The 18,070-nt window shown below is 32.9% G+C and overlaps 2 protein-coding genes across 5 annotated transcripts; one reads left to right on the top strand and one right to left on the bottom strand.

Annotated features, from left to right (window-relative positions):
* The first annotated feature begins 435 nt into the window (after positions 1–435).
* LOC142553438 (transcription factor PCL1-like) lies at positions 436–2,836 on the top strand. Of its 4 annotated transcripts, none has more exons than XM_075663686.1 (3): positions 436–1,529; positions 1,635–1,670; positions 2,770–2,836. In XM_075663686.1, exon 1 carries the CDS (start codon positions 575–577, stop codon positions 1,472–1,474), a length of 900 nt encoding a protein of 299 aa, XP_075519801.1. In that variant the 5' UTR covers positions 436–574; the 3' UTR covers positions 1,475–1,529; positions 1,635–1,670; positions 2,770–2,836. The 4 variants fall into 4 exon arrangements, with proteins under 4 accessions (XP_075519801.1, XP_075519802.1, XP_075519798.1 ...); XM_075663687.1 differs by lacking the exon at positions 2,770–2,836 and adding an exon at positions 2,374–2,667; XM_075663683.1 differs by lacking the exon at positions 2,770–2,836 and adding an exon at positions 2,374–2,667 and having other exon boundaries at positions 436–1,670.
* Positions 2,837–4,992: 2,156 nt separating this feature from the next.
* Positions 4,993–17,524, bottom strand: LOC142553437 (D-xylose-proton symporter-like 3, chloroplastic). The gene is made up of 14 exons (XM_075663682.1): positions 17,186–17,524; positions 16,999–17,075; positions 16,448–16,526; positions 13,337–13,396; positions 13,182–13,248; positions 12,968–13,092; positions 12,775–12,876; positions 12,315–12,692; positions 12,084–12,131; positions 11,923–11,985; positions 11,730–11,810; positions 11,521–11,619; positions 5,399–5,536; positions 4,993–5,309 (listed from the first exon to the last, which is right to left on the bottom strand). Exons 1-14 carry the CDS (start codon positions 17,402–17,404, stop codon positions 5,175–5,177), a joined length of 1,671 nt encoding a protein of 556 aa, XP_075519797.1. The 5' UTR covers positions 17,405–17,524; the 3' UTR covers positions 4,993–5,174.
* Between the last annotated feature and the right edge of the window lie 546 nt (positions 17,525–18,070).

Below are 18,070 nucleotides of genomic sequence, written 5' to 3'. Positions count from 1 at the left end.
TGAACATATAACCTAAACCCCAAGAAACAATGATTCTATAGGTTGAATTACATATAACTTAAATTAAAATTTTAACATTTTATTAATATATATAATTATTAAAACAGATCATAGCACAAAAGTTAGTTGCTCTGAGTTCTCGAACTTAATAAAATAGTATAGATATACATTATATTATTTAAGTCCAGAGGCTTTAATCTAATTTGTAATAAAAATATAATAAAACATATTTCAACTTATAACCAATATATATTAATAAAATAATTTTTCATTCTTTATCAATATTTTTGAATTTTTAAGTGATGATATCATCTAAATATACAATTATTATAATATCAATTTTTTTTTTAAAAAAATAATTTTTACACAAAATTAATTAATAAAAAAAAATTGATAAAAAATAACTGGAATATAAGTAATGGAGATAGTTTAGGTTGGAGTCGAAAATATCTGGGTAAAAAGCATCGAGCGTGGCTCGTCTGGAATCTCCCACATTTCAAACGCACGCACCGACTACGCCACTCGCTTTCTCCTATTTAACCCTTACCCATCTACCCAAATTCGAATTCAAATCATGGGTGATCAGCTGAGGATTGATGAGGATGATGGAGTGGCGGAATGGGAGGCCGGGCTTCCCTCCGTCGACCAACTGGCGTCATTGTCCCTGTCTTTGATACCGGCGGATCTGGCGTCGGCGTTTAGAATTTTGCCGGAGCCACTGCGGACAGCCGATGATGTTGACCGTGCCTCACAGTCTACTCTTACCTCCCTCCGTGATGTTAAGCCCGTTAGTTATCGCGTGGATGATTGCTGCGAGGTGGACGAACAAGAAGGATCCGACCCGAAGAAGAGCCGGGTGATGAACCCAATTGAGGAACAGGCTAGTGGTGATTGCATGGATGACCAGTCGACGGACGTGGCGGAGAAAGCCGTGAATAAATTACGGCTTGTGTGGACCCCTCAGCTGCACAAGCGATTCGTGGATGTGGTTGCGCACTTGGGGTTAAAGAACGCGGTGCCGAAGACGATCATGCAGCTCATGAACGTCGAGGGTCTGACTAGGGAGAATGTTGCGAGTCATTTACAGAAGTACAGATTATATGTCAAGAGGATGCAGGGGTGGTCCGACGAGAGCGCCCCTTCGTCAAATCATTTATTTGCTTCAAGTGAAGCGACATCCAACGGCGGTGGTCCCATCCATGGGAATGGAAATGAAAACCGACTTCGCTACAGTGGTGAAAGTGGAAATCATGAAGCGAGTAATGGTAGAATACCGACTCAGATGCCATATCCGCTGCCACCTCACTTTACGCCCATTCCAATCATGGCAATGGCGGCGGAGAGTGTTAACTCCGGGTATCATGGAATTCAGCAGAAGCATAATAATATGATGATGATGCAGCAGCAAAGAGACTGGCCTGGAAACATGTATAATAGTCATCCATATCATGCTATGAATCAAAATCAGAAGTAACCAAAATTTTTGGGAAATGGTGTTGGCCTGTTGGGAGTGGAAATGCAGGATAGAAGTGAGGTTTTATTGGCGAGGAACCTTTTGTGGTCGTTTCTTGTTAAATGTTGTCCTCTTTGTTGTTTGTTATTTTACTTATTATGGGTTTGAATTGGTAATACAGGATCTGGTGGATTCATTGCTTTGGGATACTGGCGAGGTGAACAATATGTTAGACTTCCATGTTAGCAATTTTACCGTCTTTATTTAAATTATGGATGCTTATTTTCAATAGTGATTAATTTATAGTGGTTTAAATTTAAAGACGTTCTTTGTATTGTTATTTGGTCTACGATGGAACCCCATTACTTAAATTTCCATTGAAAAGATTAATTCTTTTTTACTCGAGATTGATTTTCTGGGAAGGGGAAAAAACGGGAATTAAGTTAACTCCCATATCAATTCCAATGTACTTTCTGATTATTGGCTGATTGTATTGCATCTTTTGTTCACATTCAAATGAAGTTTAAACGTATTTTTGATTCATTGGACTTGATGTCATACCATTTTTCCTACTCAAAACTTTGTTATTTTCATTTTACCTCTTTTACTCGTTATTGATTTGGTTACCTTATGGGCAGTTGAGATACCACTTAGTTATTTTTATTTTGTTTGGGAGTATATATTTAAAATATTCTGATATTTGTGTCCCCAGTATCTCGTTTATAATGCATGAACTTGATTTACTGATGACATGAATTAGTTAGCAGGAACATGTTATGAGAAAAAACCCAATTTATTTGACATGCAAAATAGTGTTGGAGTCTCATTTAAAATTTTTTAGTGGTCGTTCGATGGTAATGTCTGTGTTTTGGATTGACACGTTATTTTAATTTCGGCATGTTCCGAATCGAATATGTCAGGTTTTAGCTTTATCAAGTCCGAATTACCTTAGGAATTCAGTTGGTTAAACTGTAGAATTTCTTGTGAAGGGGATTATGGGAACTTGGGATGTAAACTGGACTACTTCTGGCAAATGGGATTTCTTGATCCCCTGGATCATAAGAAACTTCTGAAAATCTTTCAGTATGTACAGAATTGTTATACTATCAATCGTGTGAGGTTTCTTCTACGATTTCCCAAGTCTTATACTGCTATATATGAATGTCAAACCTCGAGTCTGAAGAGCTGTGAAATATTTATATTGGGGAAAAAAACTGAAGCGGCTTTGTTCATTTTAGTCATTTCATTGTGTGTTAACTATTACATGCTTCACTTCGTCCCCTGATAACCTTGATTTATTGCCCTGGAACTGTCAGGTGATGAATTTCTAAGGATATCAGGCTTGCGAAATGATGGAATCTCACTGGGAAAGGCGACAATGCATGTGACTTGGTGTCAGGGCCCGTGCTCTTAGTTGATATTTAATTACCACACAACAAGGATTTAATGGTGTAAACAGCGAAAACGAGTTTAAAACGTTCATTAGAGCCTACAGAAATTTTGGTATGACCTCCCCATAAGTAGGACATCCCAAAAAATTTCGAAACACAACAATAACAATATACGCTCGAAAATAATACCAAGTTCACAATCAACCACACCAACATCCTACAGCCGCACTGGCCAGGACTAGACACAACATACCACAAATAAAATCCAAACAACATTAAGACATAACCATACAACTACACAGGGCATCTCCCTGGCAAATGTATCAAACCAGAATAATATATATAAATATCTGGGAACTCTGACACAAACCAACTGACTACTGGGTACCACTCCCTGACGCTCCACCAGACGCGTCAAAACCCCTGGAATGACCTGCTATGGCATCAAAAACAACCACATCATCAAAAGAAAACAGGGGTCGGATCCCAGTACGATAAACCAGTAAAATCACGACGCATATAAAAGACATGCAATAATATCAAGTAAATGCAATGCTATGCGATGCATGAATGGTAACAATGGAATAACGGATACCAAATGGAGTCCAAACGAATAGCATCATCGACAGTAACAGTGGCCACCCGTGACAGGAATGCAGCATCAAATCGCCGCTCGTCCATGCACGTAGCATCGGGAATGCGAGTAGCTAAGTCGCTCGTCCCTAGCTGTCATCTGGGAATGTGGCTAATCCTAACCCACTCGTCCCTCTGATGACTCAATATCTCAACAGAATCAACATAAATAGCCGTCAAAGGAGTCAAGGCTCAATATATTATGCCAACATAATTAATGCATGAATGCATCAAAATAAACATTCAATGCACATAATAGCAAACAACATTCACCGAATATTCTTACACGCCAATATAAGCGTCATAATAATATAGGTTTGAACGTACCTCAATTGCAACTTACAATACCACGACAAATTCTTAAGGATTATCGAATGAACTCGTCCAACGATAAAACCTACAATATAAATTCGCTATACACTTCAATACAATGCATACCAAACGACTAAAACAATTTAAATCGGCTCGGTTAAAAAAATCGAATTCCGGACAGCCTATTAAACCCATACAAATTCTGAAATTCCAAACTTAATACCTCAAGAAACGAAGCTTAAACACACAATGGTGATCTCGTGAAAATGGCTCGTCGGAAAAGTCGCCGGAAAATACTGTTCACGCCGGAAACCTAGCTGGAAATTAGGGGAAAAACTCAATTCTTCACTTTTGCAAACTAACACACCAAGAGCAACCAAAATCGAAGCTAAAACCTTACCTAAATCCGAATCGAAGCTACGCGCACTGCTGCCGGAAATCAAGCCAAATCGAGCTCGCCACCTACCGATTCATGGCAGGAAAGTAGCTAATAGGTTGAAGGAAGAAGATGGCTAGGTGCTGCACTTCAACTCCAGCCTCTAACGGAGCAACGCGGCTGAGGCAGAAAATCACGAAGAAAGGCCGAAAGCTACTGGAATGGAAGAGAACTCTAATCTGCTGTACGCTATCTCATAGAAATGGTTTGGGTAATTATAATAAAAATGGAAAATGGGCTGGGCTTATTTTAAGTATTGGGCCTCACACTTGGACACGGAATGACCAACAGCAATCTCCCTTGATGATAAAAAATTGATGTCCATCACCTACCTGCTAGAAGAAGTTTATAAATCCCAGACCATCTTAGTTTATTTGTTAGCTATTGTCATGTCTTGTTCCAACCACATGTAGCGACCTGCTCTTCGCACTTCCCCTCAAGATTCACAACAAACACAATTACTTTATTTACTGTAGCATTGTTTTTCTGTATTGCTGATAGCTGTTACAGATAATGCGTCTTCTGTATGACGTTGCAGCTCTTGAGCCAGTGAACATCGCAAATGTAACACACGATGAAATATTAAAGAATGGATCTTTCTTAAGGTGCTATTCAAGTTGCTTGCACTATGAACTGATTTTCAGTTTTAGAAGAATATCTCATTCAAGGAATAGAGACCTAACATGTCATTAGCATAAATTTGAAATTAGATCCAAAGATTTGGAATGCATTACGCTAGATTCATGCCTAGAACAAATTTAACAAGCTTTAGTGAAATTTCTCTCGAATTAACATAGATAATCACAAGATAAACAAGCCAACATTCTTAATTTCCAACACAAAACATTTACACAACTATCTCAGATTGACGATATAATATTGTGTGACATGCCATTTTGCATCAAGACCTGAAATCAGCGATCGCACTTTTACCATCTATAAAGGATATTCACTTCGAAATTTTGGATTCAATTTCTTCTAAGCTCAAGCCTTTGGTCTCAGGAACATATACTGTCACAAACACAACAGCAAGTACGGCAATCGCCCCAAACAGAAGAAACAGATTCCCTGCTCCAAGTGACTCCTGAGGGACGTATACCATTCAACATATTAACAATTTACTTGCACCTTGAATTCGCGATGGGAAAAGCACGAAAGACGTAAAAGGACTACCTTTAGAGGGTAGAAACCAAAGGTCACTATGGCATTTGAGCCAAAATTTGTGAGCACCGCAAGACTAATACCCTTTCCTCTGGTGCGAAGCGGGAATATCTCTGATACCATAAGCCAACTGATAGGCCCGAAAGAAATCTAAAATTTGGATGAACAGCGAAATATTTATTTCGTCGTCAGACCAATCTATATCTATATAAATATACAGATTGAATTGTGAATTTCCTTTATTATCCTTACTAAAATTGTACTCTAATGACATTTTGTCTTCCTTTTATGTAATTAATTAATTATTATTAATCCATTCACTAATTATTATTTATTACTATTTCACTCAATTTCATGGCATGACTACAAATAATATCAAAGTATTTGTCAACAACTAATGATTCGAATCAATATGTAATAATATTATTTATAAATTTAATTGGTTTTGTGAAAATACCTTACAAATAATAGTAATAGTCTATATCTATATAAATATACAGATTGAATTCTGAATTTCCTTTATTATCCTCATTAAAATTGTACTCTAATGACACTTTGTCTTCCTTTTATGTAATTAATTAATTATTATTAATCCATTCACTAATTATTATTTATTACTCTTTCACTCAATTTCATGCATGACTACAAATAATATCAAAGTATTTGTTCAACAACTAATGATTCGAATCAATATGTAACAATATTATTTATAAATTTAATTGGTTTTGTGAAAATACCTTACAAATAATAGTAATAGTGTTATACATTCTTTTATTAAAATAATCAATATGTAATAATATTATTTATAAAATTAATTGGTTTTGTGAAAATACCTTACAAATAATACTAATAGTGTTATACATTCCTTTATTAAAATAAATAATACAAAAAATTTATATTTAACAAAACAGAAACATTCTTTTATTAAAATAAATAATACAAAAAATTTCAGTATATAATAATATTATTTATAAAATTAATTGGTTTTGTGAAAATACCTTACAAATAATAGTAATAGTGTTATACATTCTTTTATTAAAATAAATAATACAAAAAATTTATATTTAACAAAACAGAAACATTCTTTTATTAAAATAAATAATACAAAAAATTTATATTTAAGAAAACAGAAAATAAGAAATTATAAATTTATATGTCGAGGTTTAATCTATAACTATATCTATATTTATATACTAATAATCTATATATTTTTAAATTTAAAATTAATTACTTTAATATTTACATTGACACCAAATTCACATGAAATCCCTATCATAAATACATGTTTATTTTTTTTTGTTTTTCATCTACTCATTTAATAATAATCATTAATATATTTTTATTTTTAAATTTAAAATTAATTACTACATGTTTTCTTTTTCATATATTCTTTTAATAATAATCATTAATACATTTTTATTTTTAAATTTAAAATTAGTTACTTTAATATTTACATTGACATCAAATTCACATAAAATCACTATCATAAATACATGTTTATTTTTTGTTTGTTTTTCATATATTCATTTAATAATAATCATTAATATATTTTTATTTTTAAATTTAAAATTAATTACTTTAATATTTACATTGACATCAAATTCACATAAAATCACTATCATAAATACATATTTATTTTTTTGTTTTTTTATCTGTTCATTTAATAATAATCATTAATATATTTTTATTTTTAAATTTAAAATTATTTACTTTAATATTTACATTGACATCAAATTCACAGAAAATCAATATCATAATGTTATAAATTTAAATAAATTGTTAATATTACGAACATTAAGGTAATAATGGGAAAACGAATAGAGATGAGTGTGATTAAATAAAATTAAATTATTAATAAATATTAAGGTCATATAAAACATTTTTTTCCCATTTAGAAGGTAGATATATATAGATTACTTATGTATCAACAAAAATACGTGATTGAGAGAAAATGTTTATATGTAAGTGATTTCATTGCAAACATTTAAGTTATTTAATCAATTTTCAATATATGATGCTAAATACATATTACTAAATAATATATTATCTATTAATTAATCTATTAAATATATGACTTTCATTTGTGATCTTACTATTATATTATTATTTTTTTTTGTTTTACAATTTGTTATGTTAATGATGTTATTTAAGTCATTTTTTATCTTAGTTTAATAAGATCATTAATAGTGTATTTAACACAATCAAACTAATTATTATTTTAATTTACTTTTAAATTTAATTTTAATTACTTAAATTTATATATTGTTGTCAAATAATAATATGAAGACAAAGGGAGATGAGTCAGACTGAATAACAATAAATTATTAATAAATATTAATGTCATACAAAATTTCTTTCTCCAATTTAGAATAAAAATATTTTCAGACTCTTTATGTGTCAATAGAGATATGTGATTGAGAGAAATGTTTGTCTGTAAGTGATTTCAAACACTGTTTTTAAGTTATTTAGTCAATTTTTTTATAAATACTGCTAAATAAATATTACTAAATAATATGCTCCATTTGATCATTTTTTGTTCTTGCAATGAGAGAAGTTTTTTTACCCTAGCGTTAACATGTTTGATTGTTATATGTCATTTGTATTGATCATGTAATTATGTGTGGATTGTTTATGTGATTTGTTTGTTTGCACAAAGAAAAGAGAAACAAAATCAAATATCCAACAAAAATGGTTATTTTTCGATTTTTTATTGTTGAGATATTTTGTTAATTTTTAAACACATAATGCATGTTTTCTGTTTGCTTAGATTACTTAGTTTGAAGTGACTTACAAAATATTAAAAAAATTGAAATATTTCTTCGTTTTTACCTTATGTCTCATAATATCAAGAGATAATATTTTTTATTTATTAGGGCAAATGTATTTCCAAACTTCTGTCTATAAATCAATATTTAATTTTTTTACGACATTATTATATTCTCTAATCAATTTTTTTTACTTAGATTGATAGAAGGCATTTTAATTTGAGTTTTTATTTTCTTGCTTATATTATTTTTGTAATATTATTTATTATGAAAATAATAGGTGAACTACAAAATTTGGTAGGTCTAAGAGTCCTCTGATGAACGACAAATATGGATAAATTATTAAAATATATAATATCCAGTAGATTTTTGGCATGCGATTTTGTTCTAATTCAATGATTATGCATGATTCTAAATTTTAATTATATCACAAGTTAACGCATGCTTTGTTGTTGCTATATATATTTTGTCAATAGTAAAATATTTTTCTATGGTTTACGAAAAATTGTGTGACTTTGAATTATATTTTTACGGCTGCTTTTCTAAATGGTTTTATTATGATTTCAAGGCACCATTTTTCATTTGTGTTTTTTTAAAGAAGTGGAATAAATATCTATAAAACGATGACATTAATAAGGTGTCTTCTCTTTATTTGAAAAAAATATTGGAAAATTTATACAAATTGTGAATAATATGAGTTAATATTTAATTTGAGAGTGATTTATGCTTTTTATTGCTCATATATACTTCAATTTCTTTGTTATTGTATTAAATAAATTATTTTTAAACTTTGCGTTATCATTTTTTTTTATCGATGTTGTTTTTGTTATGATTTTTTTATTCGTTTTGGTTAGTATTGTTGGCGGTAATTGATTTTTCTGATATTATATGATGTGTCTTGTTGTTTATATAAAAATAAGTATGAAAGTATACCAATCAAAGCCACGTATTTTGGGTCTTCTGTTCTACGAAGAGAATAATAAATGGTTTCTGTAAATTATATAATTTCTTGGTTTTTCATACATATAGTATACGAAATGCGTCAAATTTTGAACAAAAAAGTTAAGACAAACATAGTGGATGAAAAAAAAAGACATGTTAAATAAAAAAAATAATGTTGTGTATTACTATGTTGGGTGCAATAATTGTCCCTGCTTGGTAGAGCCGTCGAACCGTGGTGCTTGAGCTGCTGTGCGGTTTAAAAGATTTGAGTTGCACCATTACTACTAGCTATAGCTTTGGTAAAGCGGTAAGCGTTCGGCCCTACAATTGGTATCAGAGTCAAGGTCACGGGTTCGATTCCCATTGATTGCAAGGAGCGCAATTATTGGGAGGGATATTGTCGGGTACAATAATTGTCCCTGCTTGGTAGAGCGGCCGAACCGTGGTGCTTGAGCTGCTGTGCGGTTTAAAAGATTTGAGTTGCACCATTACTACTATCTATAGATTTTGGTAAAGCGGCAAGCGCGGTCCTATATACTATGTCCTAATTTCTGTATGATATAATTCAAGCACATTTTTTTATAGATATTTGAAATTAAGTCCAACTAAGTAACATGAAACATATACATATATATTAAATCATATTTAAAGCGAAATATTAAGATCAAGAATGATTCAGATTTAAATTTAAACGAAGCACAATGAAGAAGAAATTGAAGAATTGTATGTGTACGTTAAGTGTTATATATTGATTATGTTGTTACTTCATGGTTGTGCGACATATGGATGTCATATAAAATGTCAATATTTCTCAATAAAATAGTTTTCAAAAAGAAAAAATTCTTCATTCAGAAAAAGAAATACATAAAAAACAAATTGTGCATAATTCTCATTCTATTTATAATGGTATGAGAACAATTCTAAAGCTTTGTTGACACAATATAATAGATCAATTTTGTGCATTTTATTGAGACATTAAGCCAGTTTCACTTTATTTCCTCCAATATTATCTCGATATATTTCGATGTGACTACGAGATTGTTTTTGTCTCTTTTTTTAGTCAAAGTATCTAACCAGCTAATTCATAACATATATGATGGTAGCATAGAAAACTCCTCGTCAAATAAATTCACTTAGCCAACAATTGAAATTCAAATAAAATTCTACAATATTTCATCAAATTAATTTTGACTATCATAAAATGCTCATGAAATCTAAATGGTTATATTATTAGATGTGATATTGAATAAGACAAATACTTTGACATATATTTGAATGATATCTCATATGCATATCTTAATTACATTATTCGTATCTCTTCTCAAGATTTTTAAAATACAATAATTAATTTTGTATATCGTTCCACAAGATATAAAATATTATAAAACAAAATATAAACTCGATAGAAGAAAATTTGTTTTGTTTCAATGAATAATACAATATTATGTTCTAAACGCAACAAATGAGATTGAAACTATATCATCCTTATGACATGATGCACGCAATCATTATTTCAAAGCTTTCAAAAAATGACGATCAATATGACTTTCTTGAATTGCATCAAATTAAATGAGGACACAATTTTAAAATATAGTCATTTGAAGAGATTTCAAGTATTTTTCTCACAATGATTGAGAAATAATTGTTAAAAATTTATTAACCTTATAGCTATATGTTTATAATATTGATACTAAATATATAAAAATGATATCACAAATATCACAATATTTGAAGATGGTGCAACACCATTCATTGATTTTGTTGTTGAAGAATATATAAGTTATACATACTTTTAGTCACAGTGAAAACTTATCGCGAGTAAAAGCATTTTTTCTTAGGATTTATAGTTGATGATTGTCAAAAGCTGAAAAATCATTTAACAACAAAAAAGATAGTCGGAAAAATAAGATTATCAGATAAAAACAATGTGGAAAACCGAAAAAATATCGTGATAAAAAAGCAAACTATGAGCATGTCAGATCCCGGATAAGGATTGTAAATAACATAATATATGTTAAAAACGATCAGATACTTGCTGAGCATACCAAAATAGTTATATGCATATTATAACAAACTACGACAAAGAGTTGTTGAGTTCTCAAAATCAACCAAGAAGCATATTGGAAAGTGTTTCGAGTGGATAAGATAATTTATCTTATTCATATACCGTCTATGGTCATGATTTTTTATTTTTTATGGCTTAGTTTGTTTCAGTTGATAAATGTTATTAACCATGTTTTAATTCATTTAAATATTATCAAAATTTTGTACATATATTTTCAACAGTTTAGGTTTTTACGTGCAACGCACGTGCATTTTTCTAGTTCAAGAAAATATTATGACGCTGAGTTTTTGGTTTTGTTAGTGGTATTCTAGTTCCATTTTTGTTTCTGTGACAATAGTTTTAGGTGGTCATTGATTGATTACCTGATAGCAGCCCACATAGAGTAGTAAAGCAGCCACAGCAACAAAAGGAAACTCCCCAAGGAATTGGTAGTAAGCTGAAAGCAGCAGTAGCGAGGTGGCCTGTCAACAAAATGAAGAACACCAAGTTAAAAATATAGATTCACTTCGGATTTTGGAATGAAAGTTTAAGTTAAATATAGTTTTTGGATAATGATGACGATGGCACATACAAGCCCGCCGACACCTCCGATCAGCAGCGGTCTTCTCCCAAGATCATCAACCTTCAGAACGGCTACTCCAGTCATAAGAAACTACAAATCATATACAGAAATATAAATCACATATATTGTTGCGTGATGATCAATGGTTTTGAGACAAAACACACCAAAAAAATTCAATAATTTTTTGTTCCTAGAGAAGTACCTTAAACACACCGATGACGACTGAAAGTTTTGCGGCATCAGCAGCTGCAGAGAATCCAGCACTCTTCCAAAAAATTATTGGATTATGGTCAAATAAGAACAAGAATACAAGATTGATATTTGAAACCAATAGAAGCCAATCCAGTTTATAGAATGAAGTACCTGAAGAATGGAGCCTGCGTAGTACAGAACACTTGGTTGCCCAGTGATCTGTATGCAATTCAATCCAGAAATCTTTGTCAAATATTTGAATCATATGAACCAATAATATGATGCGACATTTCTATAATTCAGTGGCATAGTAGGCATTTACACAAGTATAACATGAAGTTCGAACAGGACAATAGAAAACATGAAGAGCTAAAACATGTGGCTTGTAGAGATTATATCGACCTGCTGAAATAGAACCAATCCACCTCCAATTATAAAGGCTTTCAGACTTGGTCCCTGGAACACCTCAAGTAAATTTCCCTCCGATTCCTGATCACTATAAGCAGATTTTAGAGAGATGAGTGTATCCTCGATTTGCTTCTCAGATACTTTGTCATCAACAGATCCGCCTCTTAGTTTTCTCAACGCAAGGATAGCCTTCTCTTTGTATTCTTGTAAGGACCCTTTGCCTCGAATTGCCTTGAGAAGTAACCAACGTGGAGATGGCGGCAGACTCAACATACCTAACCCCATAAAAAAGGCAATTGGGGCACTGAATCCATACATATAACGCCACCCTCCAACAGCATCAATTTCAAAACTACCAACCAAATAGCCCAACTGCATCAAGAAACAAGCTCGAATGTTCACTGCGTTTTGAAACATAAAAATGAAAAGCTGCGGGCTTGTTGAGAAGACTAACCAATATCCCAAGAACTATGAAAAGCTCCTTTAGAGATATCAAAGTTCCCCGAATTTGAGATGGACAAGTTTCTGCTATGTAAAGAGGTGCCCCATGCATTGCCTGCCGAAAAACAATATGATCATTAATTGATGAATTATCATTCACTTTGACTCTGAAGACATAAAGCCCAGGACAATATTAGATAACCAACCATGCCAATCCCCAGACCATAAACAAGCCGAGCTATTAAAAGAACTTCAAGGCCAGGAGCATAGGCAGTCAACAAACTACCACTTAAGTACAAGAGGGATGCAATGATAAGTTCTCTCCTCCTTCCTATATGTATCAATCAAACATAATCCTTAAACCGTAGTTACGACAGAAGTTCAAGGAAAAGTTATATCATGACTGGTCGAAAGCCATACCAAGGAAATCGGCCAAGGGATAAACAATGAGAGAACCAAGAAGAGCTCCATAAAGGGAACCGCTAACCTTATCAAAAGAAGCAATCAAAGAAACAGAGTCAGAGAAGTATTCCATTTAAGTAAGCACTACACATGCAATAAAATTTGAAGCTTACCACCAAACCAAGTTGAACTGCTGAAAGGTCAAACCAAGTTGTTCCACTTAGTTCAGGTGACTGTAAAATGACACCAAAATTTATCAAAGTTGTAGAAAAAGAAAGAAAAATATTGTAATTAGAATATGTGATTGATATTTATTCCTTATTGTTTGTATACTAACTAAGGTTAGATTGTGAATGTAATATATAAATAAGTTTTGTATATATTTTATAGGGTTGTATTGTAATTAATTATTTAGAATAAGATTATTTTATACCACATGTATAGATGTCCCTATTGTTCTTGTTTATCTTCATGGTATCAGAGCTTAATCTCTGCATACCCGCTGCAAATTTGACAGGAAAAAGAATCGAGCATGTCAAAATCAAACGAAGACCAGAGTACAATGTCTTCGGGCGAAATGGTGGTGCGGAAGGTGCTAAAGCACCAAACCTATATCCTATGAATCTTACTGGGTTCGAAGACTCCATTCAATTGACCATCCAGAAGTTGAATGACAAAATTTATTTAAAGTAGACTCAGTCAACCAAGCTTGTCATTGACGTAAAAAAGCATTTAGGTTACCTCACAGGAGAAATCGCAGAGCCTGCCAAAGACGATCCAAAGTGGATAGGCTGGAAATATGAAAACTCCATGGTAATCGTGTGGCTCGTTAACTCAATGGAAACTTCAATTAGGAGGACATATTTATTCCCAGCCACGCAAAAGAGGTTTGGAAGGCTGTTCGAGAGGCTTACTCTGATTTGGAGAATTCATCCCAAATATTTGACTTGAAAACTAGACTCTAGCATTCTAGACAAGGAGAAAGAAATTGTCATCGAACACTATAATGAAATGAAAGAGTTGTGGCAGGAACTTGATCTTTGCCATCATTAAGTAAAGTGTTTTCTGAAGTAAGGAGGGAAGAAGCCAGAAGGAAAATCTTGTTAAGCGAGAAGACATCATCAGTTTCAGAAACTTCAGCCCTGTTCAGCAAAAAAAATTCCCTGTTCAGAGCAGAATCTTGATACTAAAACACGAGTTGATGATGATAAGTTGTTTGGGCAAGTTTACAGGAGAACAAGATGGCCCCAAAGTAAGCAAGCCTCCACAACTCCACATGACCAAGTGTCTGAACCAAGGATAGAACCTGATGTCCAGACTCATTTGAACCAAATCCAGGTAATGTACCCAAATCCACCTCTAACGTACTAGACTCTTCTATGTCGTTAGAACTTCCTATTGCACCAATGAAATGTGTTAGAACTTGTACTCAACAGCCAATCTCAAATCACATGTTCTACAAAAATTTATCTGCGCCCTATTCGAGTTCTATCTGTCAGTAACAAAGTATGGATGTTCCTAAGACTATATAGGAGGCTCTAAGTGTTCCATAACGGAAGAAAGTTGTCCTTGAGGAGATGAATGCACCGAACAAAAGTGAAACATGGGAAATAATGCATCTGCCTGATGGAAAATGAGCAGTGGATGCAAATGGGTATTTACCGTTAAACTTAATTCAGATGGATCGTTGGAACATTATAAAGCAATACTTGCCGCTAAGGGCTTTACACAGATATACGAGATTGACTGCCAAAAGACTTTGCACCAGTTGCGAAACTGAATTCTGTCAGAATATTGTTGTCTTTAGCCGCAAATCTTGATTGGCCCATATATAAAATGGGTGTAAAAAAATGCTTTCCAGAGAATTGAAGAAAAAAGTGTTCATGGATGCTCCACCAAACTTCGGAAACCAGATTGGAGAAAAAAATATGCAGATTAAAGTATCACCACGGGCTTGGTTGGAAAATTCTCGAAATCAATCAAGAAACAAGGTTACATTCAAGGGCAATCCGACCACACAACGTTGTAAAGCATACCAGAGTAGGCAAGATGGCAATCTTAATTGTATATTTTGATAACATAATTCTCACTGGAGATGATGAAGAGGAAATAACTTGTTTAAAAGACTGCCTCGAGTTCGAATTTGAGATAAAAAATCTGGGACCCTTGATATTTTCTAGGGATGGAAATTGTTAAATCAAGAAAGAGAATATATGTATCCCAAAGAAAATATGCTCTAGACCTATTCAAGGAGACATGAATGAGTTGCAGACCCAGTGAGGTACTCATGGATCCAATCATCCAAATTAAAACCTAAATCAAGCGTCTAGAGAAGCTTCCGTCGAGAAAGAAAGATATCAACGTATTGTAGGTAAACTTATTTATCTCTTTCATACAAGATCTGATATTACTTTTGTCGTTAGTATGGCTAGCCAATTCAGACATTCACCACACGAGAAACACATGGATGTTGTCTACAAGATTTTGAGATATTTATAAAGCTCTTCGGGAAAAGATTTATTGTTCCGAAAGAACAATCAAAGAAGCATAGAGGTGTAGACAGATGCAGATCAGGCAGGCTCTATTTCTGATATGAAGTCTACTTCAGGTAATGTACTTTTCTATAGGGTAATCTTGTGTCGTGAAGAAATAGAAAACAAAATGTTTTGGCTCGTAGTAGTGCGGAAGCAAAGACCAGGGCTATGGCGAATGGAGTATGTGAGCTAAAGCTCGTTCTTGAAGAATTGAAGTTAGACTGAGAAGTTCCAATGATGTTATTCTGTGACAAGAAGTCTGCAATTAGCATTGTGAATAATCCAGTACAACATGACCGTACAAAGCATATAGAACTTGATAGACACTTCATCAAAGAAAAGCTTGAAGGATTAATAATTTGTACTCTCTTTATAACATCTGAATAACTGATTGTCGATGCCTTAACAAAGAGTCATTTCAGACCCTAAGTTCGAAGATTTTTATATGCAAGTTGAGCATGATAGATATTTGTGCTCCAACTTGAGGAGGAGTATAGAAAAGGAAATAAAATATCGTAATCAGTGTCAGAATATTTGATTGATATTATTCCTTATGCTTTGTCTACTAATTATGATTAGAATGTGAATGTGAACGTGACATACAAATAAGTTTTGTATATATAGTGTAGGTTTGTATTGTGATTAATTATTCAGAATAAGATTATTTTATACACACATGATTGTCCCTATTATTCTTGTTTATCTTCAAAAGTTCCAACAGAGATCCAGGACATCAAGTGGGAATGTTACCTGCAATGAGATGGTAGCTCCGGATGTAGCACCAATATCATAGCCAAATAACAAACCACCCAATGCAGGGAACACAAATCTGACAATCGAGTATAGCAGTCACCATACACACAAACAATAATAACGTGGAAAAACAGATATGACAGAAATAAAATGGGGAAAAGAAATGTTCACAATCCAGTCAAAATCCAAAAGCCAACCAGCAAAGAAGCTGAAACTCCTTATACGTCAAAGGATTGCAATGGACTACTCCAACAACTCTGGAGAAGTAAAGAAAACAAAACTCGAGGAACTTATCTTCCATTCTTTAAGCTCGTATCTAATTAGGTGTTACCAAATCTTCACCAATGGAACACTACTCACAGCTCTTGTAGAATAGCATGATATGTGTTTATTTTAGCGCATCTTTTGATCCAAATGAGAGGACATTTCATCGAGTCAAATTAGATATCATATACAACTAAATCGTCATTTTGCTCCGTTTCGTTAACATATCTACAAGTTCAAAATAAAAAAAATTAATCGACGAAAGAATCAAAGGAATGACTTACGGTAAGATAACAGAAGACCAAGAAAAAATTTCTTGTTGTGCAGCTTCAGATTTAGCTTCCCCCGACGAAGCTCTAACCTTCCAACAACAAATAAAAAAAGTCTTCACAAAAATCTATCAAATGCACTCAGCCATTTAACACAACCCGAGTAAAAGATCAAGTAAAAAAAGTTATCTTTCTTCATTACCTTGAACAAACTGGGTTTGGCAGCTGAGAGCAAATAAGGCATTCTAAATCTTCTTCCCTCGGTAAAAAACGAGCGGCTTTGGGAACACAGATTAAAAGGGTCTCCACCGGCACGTGTACCAGTAGTACGAGTAGATTTCAAGGAATTGCAGAAGGGGGTCTTTGAGTGGATCTTTGTGAGACGGAGATTGAACGAAGGAGGAGCATAAGTCAAAGCCATTTTTAAGACGAGGTTTGCTATTCGAACATAATATCGTTCTGGAAGTTGGTCGATTCTTTGGTTATAGTCTAGCAGTGATAGTACTCGTTTCGCTATCAGCGATGGCCCCAAAATGTACGTATAGATAAGAAATCGGGATGGTGTATGTATCGTGTAAACTTATACGAGTAAATCTCTTTCTGGAAACTGTTCATAATATATGCGTTTGTATCGTGTACAAGGGTGTGCGCGAGTAAGTTCGATTAATATTAACTCGAGTATTATACTAATTGAGTTTGACTCGAGTTAAATTTAGTAGGCTAGAGAATCAAGTATTCAAATTTAAGCTCTAAAATGTTTGTAGCATATTTTCAGGGCTTAGCTTTTGTGTGTATGTGTATATATAATATATATACTCGAGTCGAGTTTTGACTGAACCACTCATGAATAGTTTGACTCGCTTACATCTCTATTGTGTACGTTGATAATACAGATGTGTATAAATGCAACCACAAAAACTTTTATGAAATGATTTTATGAGTTTATTTTATGTGGCAAATATTTGATCCGACCTAACTCATGAAAAAATATTATTTTTATGTCAAAATTATATTTTTCACTGCAAATATAGATTATGTCAACCTCTCTTATACACGAATATAAATTTGTAAGACAATCTGAAAAAAA

This window comes from Primulina tabacum, chromosome 8 (assembly GCF_025594145.1).
Source record: "Primulina tabacum isolate GXHZ01 chromosome 8, ASM2559414v2, whole genome shotgun sequence".
NCBI lineage: Eukaryota > Viridiplantae > Streptophyta > Magnoliopsida > Lamiales > Gesneriaceae > Primulina > Primulina tabacum.
The sequence above is the reverse complement of the archived record's forward strand: the minus strand, read 5'-3'. Positions and strand labels throughout refer to the sequence as shown.